The sequence below is a fragment of the Bufo gargarizans genome, chromosome 6, assembly GCF_014858855.1.
Source record: "Bufo gargarizans isolate SCDJY-AF-19 chromosome 6, ASM1485885v1, whole genome shotgun sequence".
NCBI classification, from domain to species: Eukaryota; Metazoa; Chordata; class Amphibia; order Anura; family Bufonidae; genus Bufo; species Bufo gargarizans.
This window is the reverse complement of record NC_058085.1, coordinates 65,290,443-65,317,490: the sequence shown is the minus strand read 5'-3', so window position 1 is coordinate 65,317,490 and position 27,048 is coordinate 65,290,443. Positions and strand designations below refer to the sequence as shown.

General features: G+C 43.2%; 1 protein-coding gene across 1 annotated transcript in view; it reads left to right on the top strand.

Annotated features, from left to right (window-relative positions):
- The window catches only part of MYO15B (myosin XVB), a 129,568-nt gene that overhangs the window by 90,683 nt on the left and 11,837 nt on the right, over positions 1-27,048 (top strand). Inside the window, exons 38-57 of the mRNA XM_044299466.1 lie at positions 2,800-2,965; positions 3,096-3,205; positions 3,287-3,346; positions 3,726-3,801; positions 4,531-4,649; positions 4,852-4,970; positions 5,054-5,195; positions 5,277-5,388; positions 6,619-6,776; positions 7,627-7,745; positions 9,869-9,932; positions 12,394-12,466; positions 12,632-12,705; positions 12,782-12,858; positions 19,872-19,990; positions 20,931-21,025; positions 21,112-21,189; positions 23,748-23,844; positions 25,897-26,045; positions 26,191-26,315. Of these exons, the coding sequence (XP_044155401.1) occupies positions 2,800-2,965; positions 3,096-3,205; positions 3,287-3,346; positions 3,726-3,801; positions 4,531-4,649; positions 4,852-4,970; positions 5,054-5,195; positions 5,277-5,388; positions 6,619-6,776; positions 7,627-7,745; positions 9,869-9,932; positions 12,394-12,466; positions 12,632-12,705; positions 12,782-12,858; positions 19,872-19,990; positions 20,931-21,025; positions 21,112-21,189; positions 23,748-23,844; positions 25,897-26,045; positions 26,191-26,315 (2,132 nt within the window). The remainder of the gene's footprint in view (positions 1-2,799; positions 2,966-3,095; positions 3,206-3,286; positions 3,347-3,725; positions 3,802-4,530; positions 4,650-4,851; positions 4,971-5,053; positions 5,196-5,276; positions 5,389-6,618; positions 6,777-7,626; positions 7,746-9,868; positions 9,933-12,393; positions 12,467-12,631; positions 12,706-12,781; positions 12,859-19,871; positions 19,991-20,930; positions 21,026-21,111; positions 21,190-23,747; positions 23,845-25,896; positions 26,046-26,190; positions 26,316-27,048) is intronic.

Here is a 27,048-nt window from a genome sequence, read left to right as displayed (position 1 = left end):
ACAGGACTGCCGCATACTGGATGTTTTTCCCTTTTCACACCATTCTTTGTAAACCCTAGAAATGGTTGTGCGTGAAAATCCTAGTAACTGAGCAGATTGTGAAATACTCAGACCGGCCCGTCTGGCACCAACAACCATGCCACGCTCAAAATTGCTTAAATCACCTTTCTTTCCCATTCTGACATTCAGTTTGGAGTTCAGGAGATTGTCTTGACCAGGGCCACAACCCTACATGCATTGAAGCAACTGCCATGTGATTGGTTGACTAGATAATCGCATTAATGAATTAACTATGAATTAACACATGTGGAATTATATACATAACAAAAAAGTGTGAAAGAACTGAAAATATGTCATATTCTAGGTTCTTCAATGTAGCCACCTTTTGCTTTGATTACTGCTTTGCACACTCTTGGCATTCTCTTGATGAGCTTTAAGAGGTAGTCACCTGAAATGGTCTTCCAACAGTCTTGAAGGAGTTCCCAGAGATGCTTAGCAGCTGTGTATCCACCTGACTTCTCCACAACGCAACCGATGGTCCCAACCCTATTTATAAGGCAAGAAATCCCACTTATTAAACCTGACAGGGCACACCTGTGAAGTGAAAACCATTTCAGGTGACTACCTCTTGAAGCTCATCAAGAGAATGCCAAGAGAGTACAAAGCAGTAATCAAAGCAAAAGGTGGCTACTTGGAAGAAACTAGAATATGACATATTTTCAGTTGTTTCACACTTTTTTGTTATCTATATAATTCCACATGTGTTAATTCATAGTTTTAATGCCTTCAGTGTGAATCTACAATTTTTATAGTCATGAAAATAAAGAAAACTCTTTGAATGAGAAGGTGTGTCCAAACTTTTGGTCTGTACTGTATATTTTTTAACTTTATTTTTTTTTTTTACCATCATTTTAAGGCTCATAAATGACCTTATAAATTCTGTTTTTAAATTTTTCATTTTGACCTATAAGGGATTAAAAAAATGACAATTTCTTTGCATTTTGCTCCTTAGAAAATTAGAGTTGCAGCATTAATGCTCTGAATTTCTTCATAGAGACTCAGCGCATTCAGCGCATGTACTGAAGTCTCGATTGGCCACATGGGACTTCAGTACTAAGCCCGGAAGCGTGAGCGTCTGGGTTTTTGCGCATTCAGGTCCCGTGATCTCACTTGATCACGGCATCTAAAGCATTTAATTACTTTTTGATGCCGCTCTTCACTGGCCGTTAAAGAAAAATGGCAATTTTTCACTGTTGTGTGCATGTACCCTTAGTGCACCCACTCAGTATGCTGATAGCTTGGTGCCTCCAAAAGGAATACTTGCAGTGAGTCCCTGAGGAGCCTGTGCAGAGGATGGGAGTGGTGGTTGCCCTGGATTAAGTTTTTTGTCAGGGTGTACTCCTTCAAGCCATTGCTCTCTGGGGATTGGTGCAGTGAAAAGGTAGTTCTAAAGAATGAGGCCATTAGTAAACAGTCTCTTTGCAAGATGTAACTTCAGGTACATGTGTTAGCAGCAATTTCAAAGTGCAATTCTGTGGCACCAGTAAAGCATATGGAGGCAGGTTGGATGGCTGAGATCTAGCATTTGTGTTGTACTTGCCTAGAAGTATTCTGGGTGATGGGTGTCTTAGTCATAGCCCCTCACCTCACAGTAGTGTCTTTAATGCTGGTTGTAGCTGTTCACTCTGTAGCTGTCTGTCTTCTCAAGGATTCACTTGAGGCACGATGAAGTTGATCTCTCTGGAGAACCTGTAACAGGAGCAGGAGCTCAGCAGTGTGTTTCCTGTCCTCTGTACACAGTCTACGCAGGAACTGACCCTCACAGTCTACACAGGAACAAGAACTCACCCTCCTGGCAGGAAGCAGGACCATCCCACTCCTACCAAGAGCGGTGGAACAGGGTGGTTAGCTCTGTTCCTTACCAACCATTCCTTAACTAGTAGATATGGCCAAATATGAACAATATAAAATGCACTACAATAACAATAAAATGCAAAACTATATACACAGCAATTGCAGATACCCCCAGGTCTGAGGTACTGCGTACCCAGTCTGTGCTGTCTGCTGTTCAGTTTAGCAGTTATGACATCACTCAACCATGTCTGCCTGCACCAAGCCACCAGTGGAAAGGGTCATGTCTTGGATGGTACAATGAAGAAATTCGTGGCACACCAGAGTTGATTTGTTGCAAATGGCCGTTCTTAGTTGGTGGAGCGATTTGTCTGGTTAATTCCGATAACGAACGAGACTCCTCCGTGCTAACTAGTTACGCGACCCCCGGCCTTCAGATCCCTTGACAAAGGCCAGACATATGGCCGAAACGTTGGGACATGCTATACATGTTTAATTTGCTCCTATCCGGATGTATCGATTATATGTATGAATATATGAATATATGAAATGATGTAAAACATCAACCAATAATTAAATTGCATCAAATCAACTCTGGTGTGCCACGAATTTCTTCATTGTACTACGTGACGATCCTTCGTCCTCCGTGGGCACCCATTACCCAATAGGGTGTGCGGATCTCATTATCCCCTATGTCTTGGATGGTGGCACAGGAAGCTGGTAGATCTCTGTGTCACAGTTGTATTCAACTGTATCTGCCTCCTTAGCAAATCAAGATATGTGGCAGGCCTCCCGGGAAAGCAAGGCAGTGCCTGAAATCCAGGACTTGCCATGCTAGCGTAAAGGTTTCTGCCCGTGCACTTCCTGTCATGTAGAAGGGAAAAAGTGTCATTATTTTTATTCAGCATAAATATATGAGCATGATTTCTTAAACTGTTTTCCTCCAAGGACTCTCCGGATTCCCCAGCGCCTCCTCCTCCCCCTCCACCGCCCCCGGCTGAGGACACAAATAAGATGTCCGATTCTATTCGAGAAAAACAGAAGCCACTTTTAGGACTGTTTCAGTCTGGGTTATTTCCTAATGGTCCAGCAGGACAGTCTCCCAAGGGCACAGGTACAGAGAAAAACATACATCTGCCTATATGTGGTCTACGTGGCTGCGTTCTTTATTCTTCTATGATGTCTTGATCCATTCTCCCCAAGTTATGTCATTCTTACACCCAATGTGCTGATTTTACTCTTAGGAAGATCTCTTGAAGATGATCACACCACAAGGTCTTCGATCAGCAAGCACACTGCCAGTGTCTTCTTTTCCTATAGCGATGTCAACTGGAGACTTTATGTTCGGAAGGAGGTAATGCCATATAGAAGTATATGTTGTAGGATGCATATGGAAGGATGTATCGTATTATGCAATCTGTTTTTTTTTTCATAGATCTTCTATCCCAAAGAAAAATTCACTCACCCGTACTACCTCAACCTTCTGTGTGAGCAGGTAAAACTAAATTACTAGTCTTATATTCTATATCTATTCATTTTAAAATGAAAGGGTTGACCAACCAGGACATCACCTGTCCATACGCCGTGTTTATTAGTGCATATAGATGTCATAGCTCGGGGCCCCCCTGTATGAGCCAGGGGATTCAGGCACAATGGGAATGGCCATGTAATATTACCTGCAAATGCACAATGTTAAAGGGATTGTTTGTGATGAAACAACTTCCTTAAGTATCAATCTATCTATATCTCTACATCACTTCATTTTAGTTGGGTAAGGCCTCACAAATCCAAAAAGATCTGCTATATACAGGTACTTGTACACTGGAGAATAGACCAGGATACGGTATAAATATCTCTGTCTTTTGTCCCCCTAGATAATTAGGGACACTTATTCGGAGACCGGTTTTAAATTAACTCGGGAGGAAAGGCGGAAGATGAAAGATTTGTTAAGTAAGTATGGGAAAGGGATCAAGTTAAATCATCAGGGTTTAATACCTTTGGGGAGAAGCAATCATCTCTGTACCCTGGCCATGTAGTTAGAGCCAAAAGAGAATAAGACCCTATAACATTTTGTGAAATGATTTCTCTATTCCACATGATGGATTCCAATCCCATTTTTTGTTCTAAAAATGTATAGTCAAGTCACATTATTATGACCACCAGCTAATATCAAGAATACCTGCCATGTCCAGCAGCTAGACAGGCTAGGAGTGACTCAATAAGGTCCTGGCAGGTTGTCACAGGTATCTGGAGCCATGCTGACTAAAGTGCATCCCACAGCTGCTGGAGGGTGGGGTGGAGGATCTGCCGACATTCACCTCTCATATCAATGGCACATGGTGCTCTGCAGTATCCATGCCGCTTATTCACAATGGTGCCATTTGCCCTGTTTCAGAAATACTGACTGAAAGACAATGATCATCCCATTTTGCAACTCTGATAAATTGCCCTTTTAGCCATGGAAGTAACGAGGGATATGTGTGCAGACAGCCTATTGCACAACTTATATACCCACCAAGCCAGATCAATACACATGACCTCCTTCATGAGCTACACGCTGCCGACGTCGAAAGTAGGAAGTGGTCATCATAACTTGACTGTGTATGAACCCAAGCTGTATTATTGTGTGTGCAGACTAAGACTTAATAGTAAGAGTGACAAGCCTTATACTTTTATCAGATGAGTTCCAAGTTGGAAGTAATGCCAGCTCTATCCTAGAAGATGCCATCAAGAAACGCATTGTCATAGCTGCCCGGGATAATTGGGAAAATTACTTTTCCCGTGTCTTTCCAGCGACTGTGAGTAAATTTCACAACAGGCATTGTTTTCTCCCTATGTCATGTGGCTACATCCATTTTTATGTTAATTACCCTACACACCACTTCTCAAGAGTTGTATGATGTCATCTGCAGAGGGAAAAGAATGAAACCTAACTTCTACCTGGATTTTTCCAGGCCATCCCACCTGAGATAGATTAATAATGTTCTCCTTTATATGCAGCTGAATGATGACACAGACCAGCTCGTCATAGGAGTTTCCCACCGAGGTTTTAGGGTTCTGAAAGAAGTGAACACAACAGGAATCCAGCAGAGACATCTGAAGACTCTGTGCAGTTACAGGTGAGATGGAGACCTAGGGTGGAGAGCGGCGTGGAGATACGACTAGCATGGAACATGTTCATATAAATATTTTGTCCATTCAGTTTTGCAGATATTCTCTCTATCGAAAAGTCTGATTCTCGTACATTGCGCTTTAGTCTGCGTCATGAGGATCTGCAGGTCCGCTCTGACCACGCTCAGGCTTTGAAGGATTTGTTAGAAACTTTCCTTCAAGAGCTGATAAAGGTGAGAAAAAGAGGATGGAGATAAACACGGGGACAGCTATTTGGTCTAAAAACATTTGTTAAGTTGGCTTTATTGTCTTAGGACTCAAACCATGTGGTCGCACTACGGAGTCATATAACAGATGACAAAAGTCTTCTTCAATTCAAAAAGGGGGACATCATCAAAGTGCTGCCTATGGATGGACTGGAGTCAGGTACAGCAATGGTTAAATTAATAATTAATTCAGCCGAATGTAATGACACCTTTCACTTAGCCATCCGTTGCTTCAATCTGGACAAAAACTACTTTTAATCTGTATGCAAACGAGCAGTTAAGTGCACTGAGGGCAGACCTAAGCCACTCTGTGCACCCTTGCTCTGCCTGAAGCGATCCGCAGGGGAGGAGCGAGGTGGAGAGATTGGGAGTGGCAGTCTGGTGAGTGGCGCTGATGCAGAAGGAGAGGGAGGGACTGGCAGAGCAGGCTGAAGGATGAAAAATGCACAGAGTGGCTTGGGCCCACCCTCGGTGCACTTAACTGCTTGTTTGCATATGGATTAAAGGGACTTTTTCTCCAGAATGAAGCAACCGATTGATAAGTGACAGGTATAATTACTTTCAGCTGAGCTAGCCCTACAAGGCATAGTGCCTGGTTTATCAGTGAATTTCCTGCTGACTCCCATTAATGTATACACCAGGACGTATAGATAAACAGATGCCTCCGGAGGATGCCATGAAGTGGCATTCATCACAACGTAGCCTAAGGCCTGTTTCACATGAGTATGTGGAATTGAATTACATGACACTTTGCAATAAGAATCAAATATGGATGCATCTGTATTTTGACCAGTCGGCCAATAGCGTACCTTCAATGGAGGCAGACCACGCAACTGCTGTGGGGCCCGGAGAGAGGGGGTCCCCATCGCAGAATTCTTTCTTCTCCCCCCCCCCCCCCCCCCCCCAAAAAAAAAACCCCACTGAATTTTCATAAAGCCGCCACCAGGGGGAGCATATTGCAAAGAGATTATTTCAGCTTCCAGTATATAGTAACTGTATAATTTCCTATGCACTGAGCTCCCCCTAGTGGTGGCTGTGGGTAGACAGCTTTGTAATAGATTTATCAATTTAATTTTGCCAGTTGTTCATCAAAAATACATTGAGAAACATGGTGTCCAGAATGAATGGCATATTTATGATACACCTTTTCAGACATATAAGTTGGATAAAGGAGGGTGACTTGTATAACTTTTCTTTTTTTTTCAATTAAAATTTCTTCCTAATTAAAAGGTGTGTATTTTTGTCATAAATCTGGGGCATTGAACTTTGCATTGCCTGGGAAGGATTGTTGCAGGCGTACTGGGAAATTGGCTGTGGCAGGGGGGCCCATACTGTTTTGCTATGTACACCCCTACAATTGGCATGCACTTTGATACATTTTATAATACAGGTTGGCAATTTGGTTCTATGGGGGGACGTTCTGGTCTTTTCCCCTCTCGATTTGTACAACCAGCCGCTGTCCCAGACTACTACAGCATGGTGGAGAAGAAGGACAACCGAGAAAATAGACCTCGACCTCGAGGGCTCCAGAGAACAATAAGCAAAGAGGTGAGAGCAGGACTATCTGGACTGGACATATAGACTATTATTTTATTATATATCTTATAGGAACATTTAAGGAAGCATCTCCAGGGACATTGCGTACACTGTGTGATGTGTAGCCCTGGTCCTGAAGGGGCCGTGCGTCACTTCCATCCTTGGTGATCATAGGATCTAACCCCTCGGACCGTACATCTGGCATAATACAGTCAATTCATTTTGCCTAGAGTGAACCTTTAAAGTGTTTTTTGAGACTTTTATACCCTCTGAATAGGTCATCAGACGTGATCGGTGGGGGTTTGACACACAGGACTCCCGCTGATCAGCTGTTTGAGAAGGCACCAGCGCTTGCAGTAAAGCCACGGCCTTCTCGAAGCTTAGCCTAGGCCACATCTCGTTCATCGGTCACGTGGCCTAGGCTCAGCTCAGCCCCAATGAAATGAATGGGGCTGATCTGCGATGCCAGGCACAGCCACTATACAATGTACGGCGCTGTGCTTGGTGAGCATGGAGAAGGCCACGGCACTACTGTGAGCAACGGTTCCTTCTAAGACAGCTGATCGGCAGGGGTCTCGGTGTCAGACCCCCACCGATTAGATACTGAAGATGTATTCAGAGGGTAGGTCATCAGTATACCCCCTATAACAAGGTTGTGTAGTGCAAGTGCGTGCTCTGCTATTATATTGATTAGCGTGGCGATCTCTGCCCTCTGAGTAATGCCAGATTCTCTCTTGTGTCATAGACTTTACATTGCATCCCACTCATTCGACCAAGCCATGATATCTCTGCTTATCATCAGCAGTATCGGCCTTATTGAGCGCTACAATCCTATCAAACCTTTATCGTTTTATTTTGGCAGAGCGCTCCGACAAGCGATGAGTCCGTACCAACCCACAGCCCTTCACCTCCCCCCGTGGAAGCCACACATTACACTATGATTGAGTTTGCACTGAAATATTTTCGGGAAGCCCGCAGCATGTAAGTAATTTGCACTCGGCTTTCTCTTCTGTCAATGGGGGCTGCCATAAATACAGGCCAAGGTTACACACGACAGCTTAGTTGCAGATTTTCATTGCAATGCTTGTCAGTTGGGTTTTACAAAATCTTATGCGCAGATGCTAAGACGTCCTGTGAATTTTTGAAGACTCCAACAAGCTTTATTCTCCTATGGATAGTATACAGTATCTGAGAATTAAATAGGACCTATCATCTCTGTGTCTGTTTTAGTAACTACTTGCATTCCCCAAGTTCTGGAGCATCTATTCTTACGACTTTATATTGTGCCATTCTTTTATTATTCCTGATAGAAGACATGAATGAATCTCTAGCAATGAAGGTCCAGATGGGTGGTACTAGTATGGGTGTGCGTCCCTGAACAGTCTGACACTATCCAATCAGTGCTGCCAGTGTCAGACTGGGCAGGAACATACCCCCCGCAGGTAACACCTATCTGGACCTTCATTCATTGCAAACTGCAAATTCATAACTTCTAGCAAGAGTTCTAACTTCTAATACAGGAATGGCCCAATATAAAGTCATAAGAATAGATGCTCCAGAACTTGGGGAATGCAAGTAGTCAGGAGAGATGACAGGTCCTCTGTAAGGCTACTGCATGGTACAGTCATCGCTTTTTATGAGATCTGTCATTATATCTGAATTTTTCTACATAGCAGATTTTTCATTGTGGTCTTGCATGTGCAACACGCCAGACCTGCAGGGTATGACGAAGTGAGGTCACAGTTATGGGCAATCGAGGGTACTCACTATATTTGCGGAACCCTGGGCAGGCGCGTGGCAGTGAAGGAGAGGTAGACACAGTTCCTCTGGGGCACGCTCTGTAGATAGGGACCAGGCCTGATGGTAGTTGAGGTGCCCTGGATGTTACAGGTATTTTGTGTGCCTGGGGCAAGGTCCCTGTGGTATTCGTGACGCCAGTGCCTTTGGCCGGTGGCACGCCGGTTGATGGTTGGAAAGATAACGGTACACAAGTATGCAGTGAACCAAACGGAAACTTTACTGGACAATCCAACTTTGTACAGCAGGGAGTAGTATAGTCTTCAGTATTACAGTTCCACAAAAAGGGGCTTATTCACAAGTATGGCAGGCAATAGACATGCAAGTTACACTGAGGGTAAATTCCACAAGCACTCAGCAGCAGGTTGCACTTTTACACTGTCCTTTATAGAACTCCTACCCTGGCTTGATAATTCCCAAGGCCCGGATGCCTAAAAAGGTGGCTTATATCCTTGGTTACTTCCTTCCTCAGGTATTATACTGCTTGCAATGGTTCCTAAGTTCCTCTGCCTATCAGGGGCACGTGGCTTACCCTGGGACGCCTCCTCCTATCAGGTGGATAACTGTCGGTTTCTCCCAGGAGGTTGAATCCTGCAACTGGGGTATCTCTTCAGAGCTAACTTAGGCTCTCTTGTTCTTCAGGCAGGCTGGAGCTTCTCAACAGCCTCCTGGACATCACTAGCAGCCAGGGCTATCCAGCTGCATGTCAGGAGCAGGCTTCTTAACCTGTGTCTTCTCAGACTCCTGACTCTGCACACCCTCTCCCTGTCTGGGCCTGGACATTTATACTAGGGGCTCCCTATCTCCCTCTAGTGTCTGGGATGTCTAACTACACCCAACTAGGCCTGCTGCTGCATTAGACAGGGGTACATTGCATCTAACAACACAGTAAAACATACATTAAATGCAGAATAAAATATGACATTTCTGTTCCTTGTGAGTAAGAGTAATGCGCACACCAATTGACCCTTGTGTAGTGCCCACCCATACCTAGTGGGACACTACATATGCAGCGAATGAGCAGTGTTGTACTGTACAGCACAGCGGGGGAGATTTCAAGATATCTCATCCAGACACTGCAAAAATGTACCTGCGATGTGGGCTGAGAATCTGCAGCTTGTCGATTTTATGGTGCAGATTTCCCACCATGGATTTCACCCTTTGCAATGTAGAGGGTAAAATGTCCGGCAAATCCGCGATGTAATTTATGCAAATGTTGCCGCCGATCTATTGCAGACTTCCCACTGCATTTTAAATCTCGTGTAAATGTACCCTTACAATACTCTATTAATGTGTTACTGGTGTAGGCTTGGCTGGAAGGGAATGGCTGCAGAAGGGAAGAAGGCAGTTGAGTTGGTGCAACACACAAAGGTAAGACATCGGACATCTTGCTAAAAGCTTTCAGCCAAGTTCAAGTACCATGGTGTGTTCCCTACACCTCTCACTCTTCACTATGCACAGGTCAGACTGGCCCACCAGCATAGAGAGGATCATCTGGTGGGCCCAGGCTCTGACTGTAATGGACTCCTGATAAAACAGGGCCCTAAAGATCCTATATACACAGAGGGTGGGCCCTCAGAATCATTTCCTCTGGTGGGCCCAAGGAACTTTAGTCTGATGCTGACTCTGCACACCATACTGTTTCTCACCATATCATTAATCTCTTCATAGTTCTAACGTTGTCACTTACAAACCTTGATACTCTGTGTTATACCTTCATCATATTCCACCTTCAACACCTACTATACCGTAGTAGTACAACAATATTAAGATATAAGACTTTATTCAACAAAAAACATGCATCTTTCAACTGGAGGCTTGAAATCCTTGACCTATCCAAAAATCTGACTCCAATTCCTCTCTAACCTCCAGTTTTCCTACACAACATCCACACACACATTGGGGGATATTTATCATAGACTGGCATAAATCCCCCCATTGTCTGCTGACATTTTATTGTTATCCTCAACCCACTATCCTCCCCTTCAGTTCCCCTCCAACATACTTTACTGTCTTACCCGTAATGCTTCCCATAAATACACCCAAGAGTTGTGCAAATAGCACCAACAACCTGCCCTTCTTAAACAACCTAAAGGTGGCCATACCATTAGACAGAAGTTGGTTGAACCTGGTGCTGTCGGCCTCCCTCTCCTCTTTTTTCCCCCTGGGCTCATCCGCCAAGTACCTCTGTCCTTCCATGCAGGTTGCGTCTTCCTTCTTGCCAGCTAGGCCTCTCTGTCCATAGGACACAAACGCACATTGCCTCCAGCTCTTAAAGAACCAGCGTGCACACTCCCTATTTGTCACCAGCCAAGGGCTGGCTACCCTGGGGTACATTAGGCACCTTCCCCTTTGGATGTCCTGCTAACATGTGCTGTTTCTATGTTCATTTTCTGTATATTGACTTCTGCCGATTTCCCATTTGTAATCCTTCCTTGCGTGACCTGATTCCTGCATGTTTTCCCTTGTGACTCTGAGCTGACTGCCCTGACCTTGGACTGTTTATTGTGTTGCTTGTACTCGGACTACAGTTTTGCATGTACTCCACACTGGTGTCTCTTGACATCCATCTCTCACATCCACTTTGTAACATGGTGAATAGTCATTTCTCACACACGGCCATACACATTTTAGTCCATATTGAACAGTTTAGCTCTTCAAACTGGCCATATAAGTTCAATGAAATTGGCAATAGATAAAAGATATTTCTAGGAACCATATTTGAAAGAAAGCTCTATCGTCTATGATTCATCTTTCTTTGAGTGAAAGATCTTTCGTCAAACAATATAGAACAACAATTTTAAACATGACAAACTTCTTTTCAGATGATGATGGCCTGTTTTCGGCCATTCCTTTTTAAATTTCACCTGGTGGCAGATCATTTTGGTCGAAATTGTCCATTTTAATAAACTCTAGACCAATGTGTATGGACACCTTAAGGTATTGCCTTCAACTACGCCACCGTCCTCCCAATAAATACTTGTCTAGCTTCCATAGTTATCACCACACATTATCAACATCACTTCTTTTTCAAGTGCATCTCCAAAACCCTTCACCTTCCTCTTTAAATGAATGTGTTCATACACATTAGAAGAAAGTATGTATGGGAGTGTCCTGGCTGCTCTCGATGGCAGGTTGTAAGAAAGAAGGATAGAGCATGTTGGTTGACAACATAATCGTTTGTTCTCAAGGGAGATGTCACCACCAGAGATGTTTGACAGCGACATATTCTCATCTCTCCATTAAGAACACATATATGCCCATCCAAGCCCAGCATACATTTGTATGAAGGGGGTTGGGAGAATAATTTTCTGATAACTAAGGTGTAGGACCACCTTTACCCTCATCAATTTCACAAACTGAATGCATTGAGCTCTACCTTCCTTGGCAAATGACCATTATATCACATGCGTCTTAGGCTACTTTCACACTAGCGGCAGCCTTCTCCGGCAGGCTGTTCCGACGAGTGAACAGCCTGCCGGACCCGTGCTGCCGTTAGTGGACGCGTGCCGCTGGAGGTCTGCACCGGCCCCATTGACTATAATGGGGATGGGCTGGGAGGTGGCAGGAATAAAACTACGACATGTCGCTAGTGTGAAAGTAGCCGTACATCATCATGGTCCTTCCTCCTACAACGATATACATAACAACCACACACAGCACCATCTTACACACACACACACACAAATACAGTCTTTGTGCACGCAGGACTGATACTACCTGTCCCATACTTTGCCTTCCTCCAGTTTAACTATGGATTGCTTTCTTACCCAACATTACAACCTTATAATCCAAATTTGACTTCAATTTTACCACTTTATTTATTTTTTAGGTTCCAATTCAGGAATCTTTGATTTTTTACACCGATAAAGAAATGAACGAGCTGGCCACTAATAACTTCATGAGTACGTATCTGACTGCATGGACTTTACATACTTACCAACTTTTAAGCCCTGCCCCAGGCATACCCCAAACCCAACCTTGAACACCCACTTCTGGCTGGGGTTTACATATGCCTTGCCCATTATAGGTTTATAGCTAATATGTTGGTTATACGTTTTCTTATCCAGCTCTGATGAGATTCATGAGGGACCAGCAGTACAGGGAGCCGGATGACGTGAAGTGTATTTACGAAATACTAGTGGTAAGGAAGGGGCGATATGGAAGGTTTGAGATACATAAAGAAGTAGATTAAATATTAATCATGTATTTCCCAACAGCTCTGCAGAGAAAAACCTTTTCTGAGAGACGAGGTTTACTGCCAAATTCTGAAACAGATTACTGAGAACCCTAAACAGTGAGTAACCAAATCTGCTGATCACAACTGTTCCAGATGTCCTTCTTTCCTTCACACAGGAAGAAGTTCCACGTTGGACATTTATCCAAAGAATATGCCATAAATGTGTGATAAATGCAAGTCCCACCTCTGGGACCTGCACCTATCTCCAGTGAGGTGGCCTGCACCTGCTATGTTTTTGGAACTCCCATAGAAATGAATGGATAGAGCCAAGCAAGCACGGCCACCTCTCCATTCACAGAAGACCAGGGTCAGGGGACCCCAGTTCAGCAAATAGCTGTGGGTCTCTGAAGTGGGGCACGCATTTATTAGACATTCACAGCATATCCTATGGGTGGGAAAAACCTTGTCAATAATAAACTTATGGCCAGATAGCGTACAGTATATAGCATCCAGATAAATAGTGACTATAACATCCATATAAATACTACATACAGCTCCCAGAATCCAAATAATGTATATAGTAATCTCAGTAGTAAATATAACCTCTACGTAAATAGTGGCTATAACACACACACACATATATATATATCTATTGTGATAAGGTGGACAGTGCGGTAAGGTGTGTATATCCCACTCAGATACCTCAGCTGGGTGGGATAGCTAAAATCTGGGATGCAATAGTCTCAGCAGCATGTAGGTTGCTGTGACAAGGTTGTTTTTGGTGTATTCTGGGCCAGATTGTATTAGGATTGGCAGTTATGTTTGGTAGTGGAAGCTGTCAGTCCACACCCTTCTGGCATGGGTATTCCTTCCTACCTGAGGTGATCGCAGTTGAGGCCTGCTGTAATCAGGGAGGGATAAGATCACGTCTCAGAGTGTCAGTCTGGGAAGAGTGTGATCCTGGAACAGAGGCCTGCAAGGCTTTGTGTGGTCTCAGCTAGCAGGGCTGAGGGGCCACGATGCTGTGTAGCCAAATCTCTTTCCTGGGTGGAACTGTGTATGGTGTAGTTACAGCCTGGGGGCTGCTGGACGATTGGCTGAGAAAGCCGCACCTATGACAGTGTGTGAACTGTGCTATGTAGGTGAGTCAGAGAGACATGTCATATGTTTTAGTTAGAGCCTAGCCGGGCAAGTGTTTATTATTTTGTGTGGATGTCACACGTGATGAGTTGAAGCTGCGACTTCATAACCTGTTTTTGCTGAAGTGTCCGGAATAAAGCACGAGTTTGGACATTCTACCCTTGCCTGGTGAAGTAATCTGTGATGGCGACCCCCTAAGAGTAAACGATCCCTTACAATAAATATATATATATATATATATATATTATATATATAAAGAAAAAGAATGGCGGCACCGTCCAGAAGGTGAGCAGATGGGTGCAAAAAGCCCAGATGGGGATAAGTCAGCCCCGTATATAAAGTAAAAAGAAAACGGGCAGCACTCCAGAAAAAATAAGTGTAAAAAAAGTTTTATTCACCCATAAGGCAATGCAACGTTTCGGCTCAGTGCTAGAGCCTTCCTTCCAGGCTTGAGGAAGGCTCTATCACTGAGCCGAAATGTCGCATTTCCTTATGGGTGAATGCAGATAAGGTATATACTGTACAGTAGTAATCCAGATAGTGTATATAGCGTCTGGATAAAGAATGGCTATAACATCTATATACATACCAAGTACAGTTAAATAGTGGCTATAACACCAAGATAAATACTACATACAGTTCAATAGTGTGTAGTCCAGATAGTGTATATAGCATCCAGATAAACAGTGTCTATAACATCCATATAAACACTACATACGGCTCCCAGTTAAATAGTGTTGTATCCAGATAGTGTATATATGTAGCATATAGAGCAAATGACTCCCATACAAATAGCACACATTGTGCATAAATGCTGCACAGCTGTGGATGACAATAGGGTAAAATGTAAGTGCACACTAGCTAAAGCAAAGTGTTTGAAAAATTCCTTAACCCCTTAAGGACATAGGACGTACCGGTACGCCCTATTTCCCGAGTCCTTAAGGACCAAGGACGTACCGGTACGTCCTGACTTTAAAATCGGCATTCCGGCGCCGCAGGGGTTAATTTGAACAGGATGCCGGCTGAAATCATTCAGCCGGCATCCTGTTAAAACGCCAGGGGGGGTCATGTGACCCCCCGTGTCGGCGATCGCAGCAAACCGCAGGTCAATTCAGACCTGCGGTTTGCTGCGCTTTTTGCAGTTTCTGATCCCCGCGGTCCCTGACCGCGGGGATCAGAAACTTTAGAGTGTCTAAAATCAATATAGTACACCCCCCCCCTGCACCCCTGCATGATTTGATGGCAGCGGGTGGTGCAGGGGGGGTGTCGCAGGCGGTGGGGGCGTTGCGGGAGGCGGGCGGTGCGGCAGGCGGGATCGCGATCCCCCGCCCGCCTCCCATTGAATAATCGTTGGTGTACAGTGGGTATACCAGGGTGCCAGCACATTGCTGGCACCCTGGTATAAACGGCTGACATCGTTGATGCGATGTCAGCCGTTTAACCCTTTCCATACAGCGGTCCGTACGGACCGCTGTATGGAAAAGGTTAACAGTAAAAGGGAGCTCCCTCCCTCTCCGATCGGGGGGCTGCTGTGCCTTTGCAGCCCCCCGATGGAGTGGGAGAGAGCCCCCAGACAGCCCCCCCAGAGCCCCGGCCGGACCCTTCCCCGTCTGCGCAGTTCTGACCATAACTGAGCAGACGGGGAAGGTTCCCATGACAACAGGACGCCTGCTCAGGCGTCCTGCTGTCCATGGTGCTGAACAGATCTGTGCTGAAAGCATAGATCTGTTCAGTGTAAGTAAAATACAGTTACAGATACCTATATAGGTTCTGTACTGTATTTTACAGACATCAGACCCACTGGATCTTCAAGAACCAAGTGGGTCTGGGTCAAAAAAAAAAAAAAAAAGTGAAAAAAGTTAAGATAAAAAAAAAAAAACATTTATCACTGAATAAAAATTAAAAAAAATAAAATAAACTACACATATTAGGTATCGCCGCGTCCGTAACGACCTGATCTATAAAACGGTCATGTTACTTTCCCCGCACAGTGAACGCCATAAAAATAAAAAAATAAAAACTATGAGAAAATTGAAATTTTGCCCACCTTACTTCCCAAAAAAGGTAATAAAAGTGATCAAAAAAGTCGCATGTACGCCAAAATAGTACCAATCAAACCGTCATCTCATCCCGCAAAAAATTTGACCCTACTCAAGATAATCGCCCAAAAACTGAAAAAACTATGGCTCTTAGACTATGGAAACACTAAAACATCATTTTTTTTGTTTCAAAAATAAAATCATTGTGTAAAACCTACATAAATAAAAATAAAGTATACATATTAGGTATTGCCGCGTCCGTATCGACCGGCTCTATATAAATATCATATGACCTAACCCCTCAGGTGACCACCATAAAAAATAAAAATAATAAATTGTGCAAAAAAAGCAATTTTTTGCCATCTTACGTCACAAAAAGTGTAATAGCAAGCGATCAAAAAGTCATATGCACCCCAAAATAGTGCCAATCAAACTGTCATCTCATCCCGCAAAAAATTAGACCCTACTCAAGATAATCGCCCAAAAACTGAAAAAACTATGGCTCTCAGACTATGGAGACACTAAACAATTTTTTGGTTTTAAAAATGAAGTTATTGTATAAAACTTACATAAATAAAAAAAATTGTATACATATTAGGTATCGCTGCGTCCGTGACAACCTGCTCTATAAAATTACCACGTGATCTAACCTGTCAGATGAATGTTGTAAATAACAAAAAAAATAACGTGCCAAAAAAGCTATTTCTTGTTACCTTGCCGCACAAAAAGTGTAATATAGAGCAACCAAAAATCATATCTACCCTGAACTAGTACCAACAATACTGCCACCCTATTCCGTACTTTCTAAAATGGGGTCACTTTTTTGGAGTTTCTACTCTAGGGGTGCATCAGGGGGCTTCAAATGGGACACGGTGTCAAAAAACCAGTCCAGCAAAATCTGCCTTCCAAAAACCGTATGGCATTCCTTTCCTTCTGCGCCCTGCCGTGTGCCCGTACAGCGGTCTACAGCCACATATGAGGTGTTTCTGTAAACTACAGAATCAGGGCCATAAATAATGAGTTTTGTTTGGCTGTTAACCCTTGCTTTGTAACTGGAAAAAAAATATTAAAATGGAAAATCTGCCAAAAAAGTGAAATTTTGAAATTGTATCTCTATTTTCCATTAAATCTTGTGCAACACCTAAAGGGTTAACAAAGTTTGTAAAATCAGTTTGAATACCTTGAGGGGTGTAGTTTCTTAGATGGGGTAACTTTTATGGAGTTTCTACTCTAGGGGTGCATCAGGGGGCTTCAAATGGGACATGGTGTCAAAAAACCAGTCCAGCAAAATCTGCCTTCCAAAAACCGTATGGCATTCCTTTCCTTCTGCGCCCTGCCGTGTGCCCGTACAGCGGTCTACAGCCACATATGAGGTGTTTCTGTAAACTACAGAATCAGGGCCATAAATAATGAGTTTTGTTTGGCTGTTAACCCTTGCTTTGTAACTGGAAAAAAAATATTAAAATGGAAAATCTGCCAAAAAAGTGAAATTTTGAAATTGTATCTCTATTTTCCATTAAATCTTGTGCAACACCTAAAGGGTTAACAAAGTTTGTAAAATCAGTTTTGAATACCTTGAGGGGTGTAGTTTCTTAGATGGGGTCACTTTTATGGAGTTTCTACTCTAGGGGTGCATCAGGGGGCTTCAAATGGGACATGGTGTCAAAAAAACTGTCCAGCAAAATCTGGCTTCCAAAAACCATACAGCGTACCTTTCACTCTACGCCCCGCTGTGTGGCCGTACAGTAGTTTACGGCCACATATGGGGTGTTTCTGTAAACGGCAGAGTCAGGGCAATAAAGATAGTCTTGTTTGGCTGTTAACCCTTGCTTTGTTAGTGGGAAAAAATGGGTTAAAATTGAAAATTAGGCAAAAAAATGAAATTCTCAAATTTCATCCCCATTTGCCAATAACTCTTGTGCAACACCTAAAGGGTTAACGAAGTTTGTAAAATCAGTTTTGAATACCTTGAGGGGTGTAGTTTCTTAGATGGGGTCACTTTTATGGAGTTTCTACTCTAGGGGTGCATCAGGGGGCTTCAAATGGGACATGGTGTCAAAAAAACTGTCCAGCAAAATCTGGCTTCCAAAAACCATCCGGCGCACCTTTCACTCTACGCCCCGCTGTGTGGCCGTACAGTAGTTTACGGCCACATATGGGGTGTTTCTGTAAACGGCAGAGTCAGGGCAATAAAGATACAGTCTTTTTTGGCTGTTAACCCTTGCTTTGTTAGTGGAAAAAATGGGTTAAAATTGAAAATTAGGCAAAAAAATGAAATTCTCAAATTTCATCCCCATTTGCCAATAACTCTTGTGCAACACCTAAAGGGTTAACAGAGTTTGTAAAATCAGTTTTGAATACCTTGAGGGGTGTAGTTTATAGAATGGGGTCATTTTTGGGCGGTTTCTATTATGTAAGCCTTGCAAAGTGACTTCAGAGCTGTAGTGGTCCCTAAAAATTGGGTTTTTGTAAATTTCTGAAAAATTTCAAGATTTGCTTCTAAACTTCTAAGCCTTGTAACATCCCCAAAAAATAAAATATCATTCCCAAAATAATTCAAACATGAAGTAGACATATGGGGAATGTTAAGTCATCACAATTTTTGGGGGTATTACTATGTATTACAGAAGTAGAGAAACTGAAACTTTGAAATTTGCTAATTTTTCCAAATTTTTGGTAAATTAGGTATTTTATTATGCAAAAAAATTAATTTTTTTGACTTTATTTTACCAGTGTCATGAAGTACAATATGTGACGAAAAAACAATCTCAGAATGGCCTGTATAAGTAAAAGCGTTTTAAAGTTATCAGCACTTAAAGTGACACTGGTCAGATTTGCAAAAAATGGCCTGGTCCTTAAGGTGAAAATGAGCCTGGTCCTTAAGGGGTTAAAAGTTACTTCACTATTAGGCTACATGCACACGACCGTTCCGGTCTGCAAAAAACACGGATGGCGTCCGTGTGCGTTACGCAATTTGTGGAACGGCACGAACAGCCTTTAATATAACTGCCTATTTGCGGACAAGAATAGGACATGTTATAGAGGACCTTTCATGGGTCCAAAGAATATGAACTTAGTAGCAGCCTACATAGAACGGCGCCCAGGGATCTAAGTGCACTTACTATTATTCCTGGGCGCCGCTCCGTTCGCCAGCTGTGGCCCCCGGTAATTTCTCAACATTCGGTCCAAGTAGGAGAAGACGCCAGTGTCTATCCTTCTCCCTGACAGCAGCGCTGTCCAATCACAGCGCAGAGCTCAGAGCCAGGGAGGTTTCCTCCTACTTGGACCGAACGCTGAGAAATTACATGGGGCACGGAGTGCTGACCGCATCTTTTGCAGCCCCATTCAAATGAATAGGTCCGCAAAAACTGCGGCTCGGATGCGGACCAAAACAATGGCCGTGTACATAAGGCCTTAGGAGGATTATCTAGATGTCAACTCAAACCTGAATATAGTAAAAGTATACAAAATATCTCAAACTACTCAATGTATCACTAAAGGGGTTGTCTGAAATAAATCCCAGACAAGACCTTCAATAGCCTAAAAAATGATCTTAGATTGACCCCTTTCTCCAATGTTCTCTGCGGCGCTGGTCCGCTCCTCCTGCCACTGTTAACAAACTGCAGCAGTGAAGCATCTGGATACGGCACATGACCGCTGCAGCCAATCACTGTCCTCAATGGTCGCGTGCCGCACATGAAGTCGATTCCATCGGTAACACAATGAATCTGAAACTACGTCCTTTGCCGTTTCTGCCTATTTTTGGTCACAATTATCAGACATTTATTAGCAAGTATCATTGGCCAGTCCATTCACAGGCGAAGAAGCAATGTCCAAATTACCACAGAAACAAAAAATATGAAAAAATAAAAAAACTGAAATCTAAAGAGATGCTACATCACCAAACTGTACATTACCTTTTACTACTGCTACTTCTCTGTGCCCCTGTAGGGAGAGCTGTAACCAAGGCTGGGTGCTCTTGAGCCTTCTTACTGGATACTTCCTACCCAGCCCCACACTGCTGCCATGTGTTACCAAGTATCTGCAGGATACCGATGGCACTTATCAAGGTAGGTATGCCATATGCTGCGCTGCGCTTTTTAAAAAAAAAATTTTAATGCAGGATGCATGTTATAAGGTAGCTCAGTAGACCTCATTACCCTGTACTGTGTACTGATGTGCGGGGGGTGGGGGGCGGCGTGTCCCTGAAATGTCACAGCTTGTAACAGTAGAACTGATGGAACTGAGTACGTGCGACCATCTCAGTAGATGGACGCTCAAATTACAGTGCAGATCAAACACCAGGGGTTGCCATTATAATGAAGTAAAGAGAATTTCTCACAACTGGAGAATTTTTGTAACAGAAAGTTAAAAGGTGACAAAGCCCCTTTAACATAGATGTGTAACTTGTAGCGCCACCCCCCTCATACTTCCCATGTCAGTTACAGTACTGGTCTCCTCAAATGGAGCAGAGGGACTTTTTGAGACCTGGGTGTGATTGCCACATCTGTATCCTCTGAAGTTGCACTCCAAATGCTTTGACTTTTGTAAACTTAGAGTACCTAGAGTATGGCTACATGCACACGAACGTTGTTTGTTTCCGTTTTTCGGATAGGATGCGGACCCATTCATTTCAATAGGTCCAAAAAAATGCAGACAGCACACCGTGTGCTGTCCGCATCAGTATGTCTGTTCCGTAGCCCCGTAAAAAAATAGAACATGTCCTATTCTTGCCCGTTTTAGACGTTGTTACAATGGATCCGCAAAAATAACCTGATGGAATATGGATGTCATCAGTTTTTTTTGCGGACCGCAAAGCACGTACGGTCATGTGCATGTAGCATATGTCTGAGAGTGGGAAATTGTGAAGCTTGCTGGGGACGATGTGACAATGGGGACAATGTGAGCACAGGCCTAAGCATGATCTCTACGGTTCTTGTAAATGAAGAAGTTTAGATTGTATGTGTATTATCTTTGTGTCATTTCTACTCTCTATATGTGCATATACAGAGATTTCTCGGAACTGCCAGGAACACCTTCGTCACACGCTGCTGTACCATGGGCGCAAGCACCTGCCGCCGCGCAAAGAACTGGAAGCACTCCTGGTAACTACCATTTATTGGATGCTGGTGGGCCAATAACAGTGTCGCCCTGTGCAGAACATTGCTCTATTCTGACATTCTTCTTACAGAATGGACTAGTATCTCGAAGACTGGTCATCAACTTACCCGGGGGAGTAGAATATACAACGAAAGTCAAGACCTTTACAGTGAGTATTAGAGGCTCAATGATTACTTAGTACCAGAAAAGACAATCGACGTCAGCACATCTTTCAATGGTTTATTTTATTAAATAGAACCCCAAAAAAGTGCAACGTTTCGACGAATACCTAGTCTTTCTCAAGCAACACTATGTATTAGTCGAAACGGCACGCTTTTTTTGTACTTTTTGTACATTTTTTGTATCTACCGGTATTTATTAAAAGAAACTAGAGATGAGCGAATTTCATATTTTGAAATTCGCTCACACTTTGGTGGTAAAAGTTGAATTGCGCTATGGATTCAGTTACCACAGACCATAACGCAATTCTATGACGGAATGCATAACGGAATGCCTTCAGAATTCTGTGGGCTGCAAAACGGATCCGCCCCGTTTCTGTTATGCAGGAGAGGACTCAGGATCAGGAGAGGACTCCCCTGCATAACGGAAACGGGACGGATCCGTTTTGCAGCCCACAGACTTCTATTATGACGGAATGAATGACGGAATGAATAACGGAATGCCTCTAAAGGCATTCCGTTATGCATTCCGTCACAGAATTGCGTTCTGCTCCGTGGTAACTGAATCCATAACGCAATTCACCTTTTACCAACAAACGAAGTGTGAACGAATTTCATAAGTGGAAATTCTCTCATCTCTAAAAGAAACCATTGAAGGATAGGTCATACCTCCCAACTTTTTGGACAGTCAAAGAGGGACACTTATGGTTCATTGTGTGAAAGTCCATTTTTCCTGTATATTGATGCAGGTCAATGGTTTTCTTAGCACACAATAGCACAAAAATTATCTGAATATAGACATTTCTAAAATCCAAATTGCATCAAATAATGAAATCATATACAAGGTGGGGTCAAGTATACAGAGAGGAACCAGACCAAAACCTTTTTGATCAATATTGTAAGTGTAACAATACAAATCTATACCTCAGATCAAAAAGAGGGACATTTCAGTAGAAAAGAGGGACAGAGGGACTTGGGTCCAAAAGAGGGACACTTGGGAGGTCTGGGATATGCTGATGTCATATGTCTTTTCTGGAACTTTGGTGAACGCTTGATGTGGATCCATCGGTGGAACAGACTGCTGCATTTTATATGGACAGGTCTTAGGGACGTTGGTGCTGCTTTTCTATTTTCTTTAATACTTTTTATTATAGTCACTGTCCATAACACTTCATAGGTAATTCCTGCAGATGGATATATTATAGCTCACAAAGTACGCCTATGAGCAGTCTGCATATATCATGGTATAACTGGAGTTACTCTTACATAGTCAGTGCACTTTCACACAATTTAATTTAATAGAGAATGGTGTAATTAGCAAATTTCTAAATCACTTCATTTAAAAACATTTGCTTCCATCCACCTGAAAAAGCTGTTAAGTCCTGGCCACTAGGGGTCTCACGTCCACCTAATTTGCAGTCCACTGCCTGTTAGGCTAGATCCGTCTCTAGTAACAGAGACACAGAAGACTGTTTACAGGAAATGGGGGTGTGACAGAGCTAGCTGAGATCCTGAGCCTAAGGCCTCATGCACACGTCCGTTGTTTGCTTCTGCGTCCGTTCCGCCGATTTTAGCGTTTCAGGTGTGGACCCATTCATTTCAATGGAGCCGTTGAAAATGCGGATAGTGCACCGTTTGCAATCCGCGTCCGTGATCCGTGGTTCCAGTCCGTCTAAAAAATATAACCTGTCCTATTATTTCTGCGGAAAACGGTTTGCGGACCCATTGAAGTCAATGGGACAGCTAAAAAACGCGGAGGCACACAAGATTGTTGTCGGCGTCCATTTTATTCCTATCATTTGCATGGCAAACCTGTCTTAGACTTTTTTTAACATTCCTTTATGTCTGGTGGTCCTCCAAAAATAAAGGAAGACACACGGAAACATAAACAGAAACGGATCACGGAACAACGGAACCCCGTTTTGCGGACTGGAACACAAAAACGGTCGTGTGCATGAGGCCTAATTAAAAAAAAACTGCTTCTACACTGCTTCTGAAGAGTAGAAAAGCTCCTGTGTGTCTGATATCTCCCTCCTCATCAGCTTTCTGCGCTCTCTAGAAGAAAACAAACATAGTGGGAACTGAGGTTACTGCTTACAGTACTAGCACATTACATAGAAGGGAGACGCCCTCTGCTTGTGAGAGAAATGCATTTAGCTGTGCAGATGAAGAGGGGAATAATATGGAAGACATTAGAGAAGCCCAATAAAGACCTGCTCCTTCAGAGTTATGATTCTACAATGAAGAACAGCCATTATGCAAGCTTTTTTTTTTTTAAAAAGAAAAAAATAAGAAAAGGTGAGTATGCTTTAAAAAAGAGCGGTCTCCTCTCCTGACATACCTGTTTTAGTAACTACTTGCATTCCCATGTAACAACAATTCTGGAGCATCTATTCCTATGACTCTATGTTGTGTCATTCCTGTATTATTCCCGCTAGAATGCAAAAATAAAAAACGGAACGAACACTGAAAGCAAAAACGTTTGTGTGCATGAGCCCTTACACAGCACACAGCCTACAATCAGAACTTTCTCTTCCCTTGCACCTAGGTTGGAGCCGACCTTGTACCAGAAATCTGCGAGCAGATATTGGTCACAGAAACAAGGGAAGTGGAAGAATTTGCTGTATATGCCAACAAAAATAAAGGTAACGTCTACTTATTTGCAGATGCACTAAAAGAACACCTAAAGAGAACTGGTCGTCTCCCCTGACATGCCTGTTTTGCTATTTTTGTATTAGTACTTACCACTGCGCTGTTCCTCTGTTATTTCTCCTGGAAACATATATAAATGAATAAAATGAACTGGGTGTTTGTCAATAGGGTGTGGCCCTACACAATCTGACACTGTCAGACAAGTTGTCATGAGAACGTCCAGTTGTCAATCCATTCATGTATTTCCAGCACAAATAACAGAAGAACGTCTCAATGCATAAAAAACGCTATTTCACGTCAGGAGAGTTGTCTTACTTAATACTTAACTTTTACTAGGCATACGCTAAAATGAGCAACAGACCAAAATAGTAACAAAAACAAGACAAAAACAATAAATGGAGGCTATTTTCTGATAAGAACCCCCATATCGATAAGGACTCATTCATCAAAATTAGCAGGTGACAGTAATGGTAAACTGAACAATCTTACCAGATCCATTGTTGAAAAGAGGAACCTCTTGGTTCTGTAGGGATCCTGGTGTCTGTTTAATAGCAGTGTAGACAGGAATGGGGAGACTTCTATCTCTACTAACACCCCAAAATAGGAGAAGGGGAGACCTACAATGCCCTACCTATCTACACAAAGCACCTGCCCCGAAAGGGGCGACCTGTCCGGATACCTGTCCCTATATCGGCCGATTCCCTATTTGTAGTCCCCAATACTTCTGTCTAAATAACTCATCAGGGGAGACAAAGACTAAAACGTTATATATGAGCAAAAAATTGTTGATGTCTAGTGAAATCTACTTGCCAGCTAATCAAGAAAAAAGGGAGGGAAGGGCTGCATGCCTCTTATAAGTGCAAATACCCGCCAGTGGGATCAGGTATGCAAATGGCATGCCCTTTAGTTAAAGCATGCCCGCCAGTGGGATCAAATAATACCCCTTGGGTCTGGGTGGTCTGCCTACCAGCAACTGATGAGTTATTAAGACAGAAACGTGTCACGTCCAGAGTATTAGGGACTACAAATAGGGAATTGGCCGATATAGGGACAGGTATCCGTATGGGGTCGCCCCTTTTGGGGCAGGTGCTCTGTATAGATAGGTAGGGCAATGTAGGTGCCCCCTTTTCCTATTTTAAGGTGTTAGTAGGGATACAAGTCTCCCCATTCCTGTCTACATTGCTATTGAACAGACGCCATGATCCCTAAAGAACCAAGAGGTTCCTCTTTTCAACTGGACCCATCACAAAGGTTTGCTACATGATCTGGTAAGATCGTTCAGTTTACCATTACTGTCACCTGCTAAGTTTGATGAATAACTCCTTATTGATATGGGGGTTCTTATCAGAAAATAGCCTCCATTTTCTGTTTTTGTCTCATTTTTGTTACTATTTTGGTGCATTGTGCATTTAATCTTATACCTAGTAAAAGTTTAGTATTACACATCCTCCCTCACCCTAGAAGTTATTTTTACTATTATTATTATTGGGAGTGTCTTGGGTGTTGCATCACCGCGTCTCCCTGTCGCTTATTTAGAAGTTATAAAATGCCCTACACTGCTGCACCGTAAACTTCCAAAATTTGTTGCAATTTGGCACATTTTTGGTGCAAATTTGCAACATCTAGTTCTTTACAAATCCTTAGTACTTTGCTCAGCAGGGGCCGTGGCTTAATGGGAGGGGATGTAGCTTTTTAGGAAAACGCATGGTCCAAGATGCGACACTTTGTGCGTGCCAAAATTACGCCACAATTATGGAGTAAAATTCTCAAACTGCGCCAACAAATATTTGGTATTGAGTTAGACCAAAGTGTCCATCCTTGCAGCACTTATTTAGTCTGAATTTACTTCATTTATAGGATTATTAAATTTGCCCCTGAGTTTTTTCACAGTGGCATTTAAAGGGGTTGTTCAGCCTGGATGCCTTACAGGCAGATGCCACCGGACCTGAGGAAGGAAGCATGCTTACACATGAATTTCACGCTGTTCTTTACAAGCCAAGGAAAAGGCGAGAACCCCAAAAAATGATAGTTTTTTCTTGTTACAGGGGAGGTTGTGCGGCCCATGCGCGCCGGAGACTACATCCACGACTTTCTCCTCCAAGATAACTCCGTGATCTTTGAGTTCAGAAGAGTTACATGGAAAGCCACTTTGAGGGGCCGTAGTGAACTCTATGTGCAAATACATTACAATCAGGTACTATATCACACAAGGGATGCCGCCATAGAATAAACACGTTGCTGATGGTTCATAGAGGTTCTGCGTTACCCTGATATTAGTTGCACATCTTCACAGTAATCCATCACTAGGTCTATGATATACATCATGTATCACCTTTTAGGTACGTCATCAGTACATGCAAGGAAAAGCCTTGTTACTGAGCCCACAGGATAAGCTGGAGCTGTACACAGGGAAAGTGGCTGCTACTCTGCATCGGATAAAGGGAATGGTCATGCCACCAGACAAGTGAGTAATCCCATGCGGTATCATTACTAGGACATAGTGGTTTTAGAATGTGTCGTATTGTCGCGTTCTTGCTCTGTCTTCCCTAGACCACACATTACCCCGACGTCTTAGTATGTCAGATACAAGGTGTGTGAATGCCACGGGTCACACCTCGTACTGCATGATTATATTCTCAGTGACTTCATGATGTTGTTTTTTGCAGAGAAGAGACCAATGTAGAGCAACGCTCCCCAACCTGTGGCTCTCCAGCTCTTGCAAAAGTACAACTCTCCACATTGGAGATCACTGATCTAGAGACCTCTTCGAGTATGTCCACACGTGGGATAATTGCTGTAAATTCTCTGCAGCCGAATTGGGTTCAGGATATCGGCAGAATTTACAGTAGTCGTGAAGTTTATGAGATTTCAGAAATTACCTCCACATGTTGCATTAGAAAACTCACAGCGAAAATGTTTCTATCCACAGCATGTCCATTTATGGATGATTTACCCGTGGCTTTCAACCTTTGCTATGCAAAGATAGATAGCAGCAGAAGACCTGCTGCGATTCCGGCCTTTTGGGTGTTTTTTTGTGCCCGTGGATTTCAGTCAGATCTGTTGCGGATTTTGTGGATCTGCAGCAGATCCTACATGTGTGGCCTTACTCTAATGAGAGAAACTCAGCCTAAGGGCTCATTCACGCGACCGTATTTATGTGTCCGACTATCCGTTCCACAATTGTGCAGAACAGATGC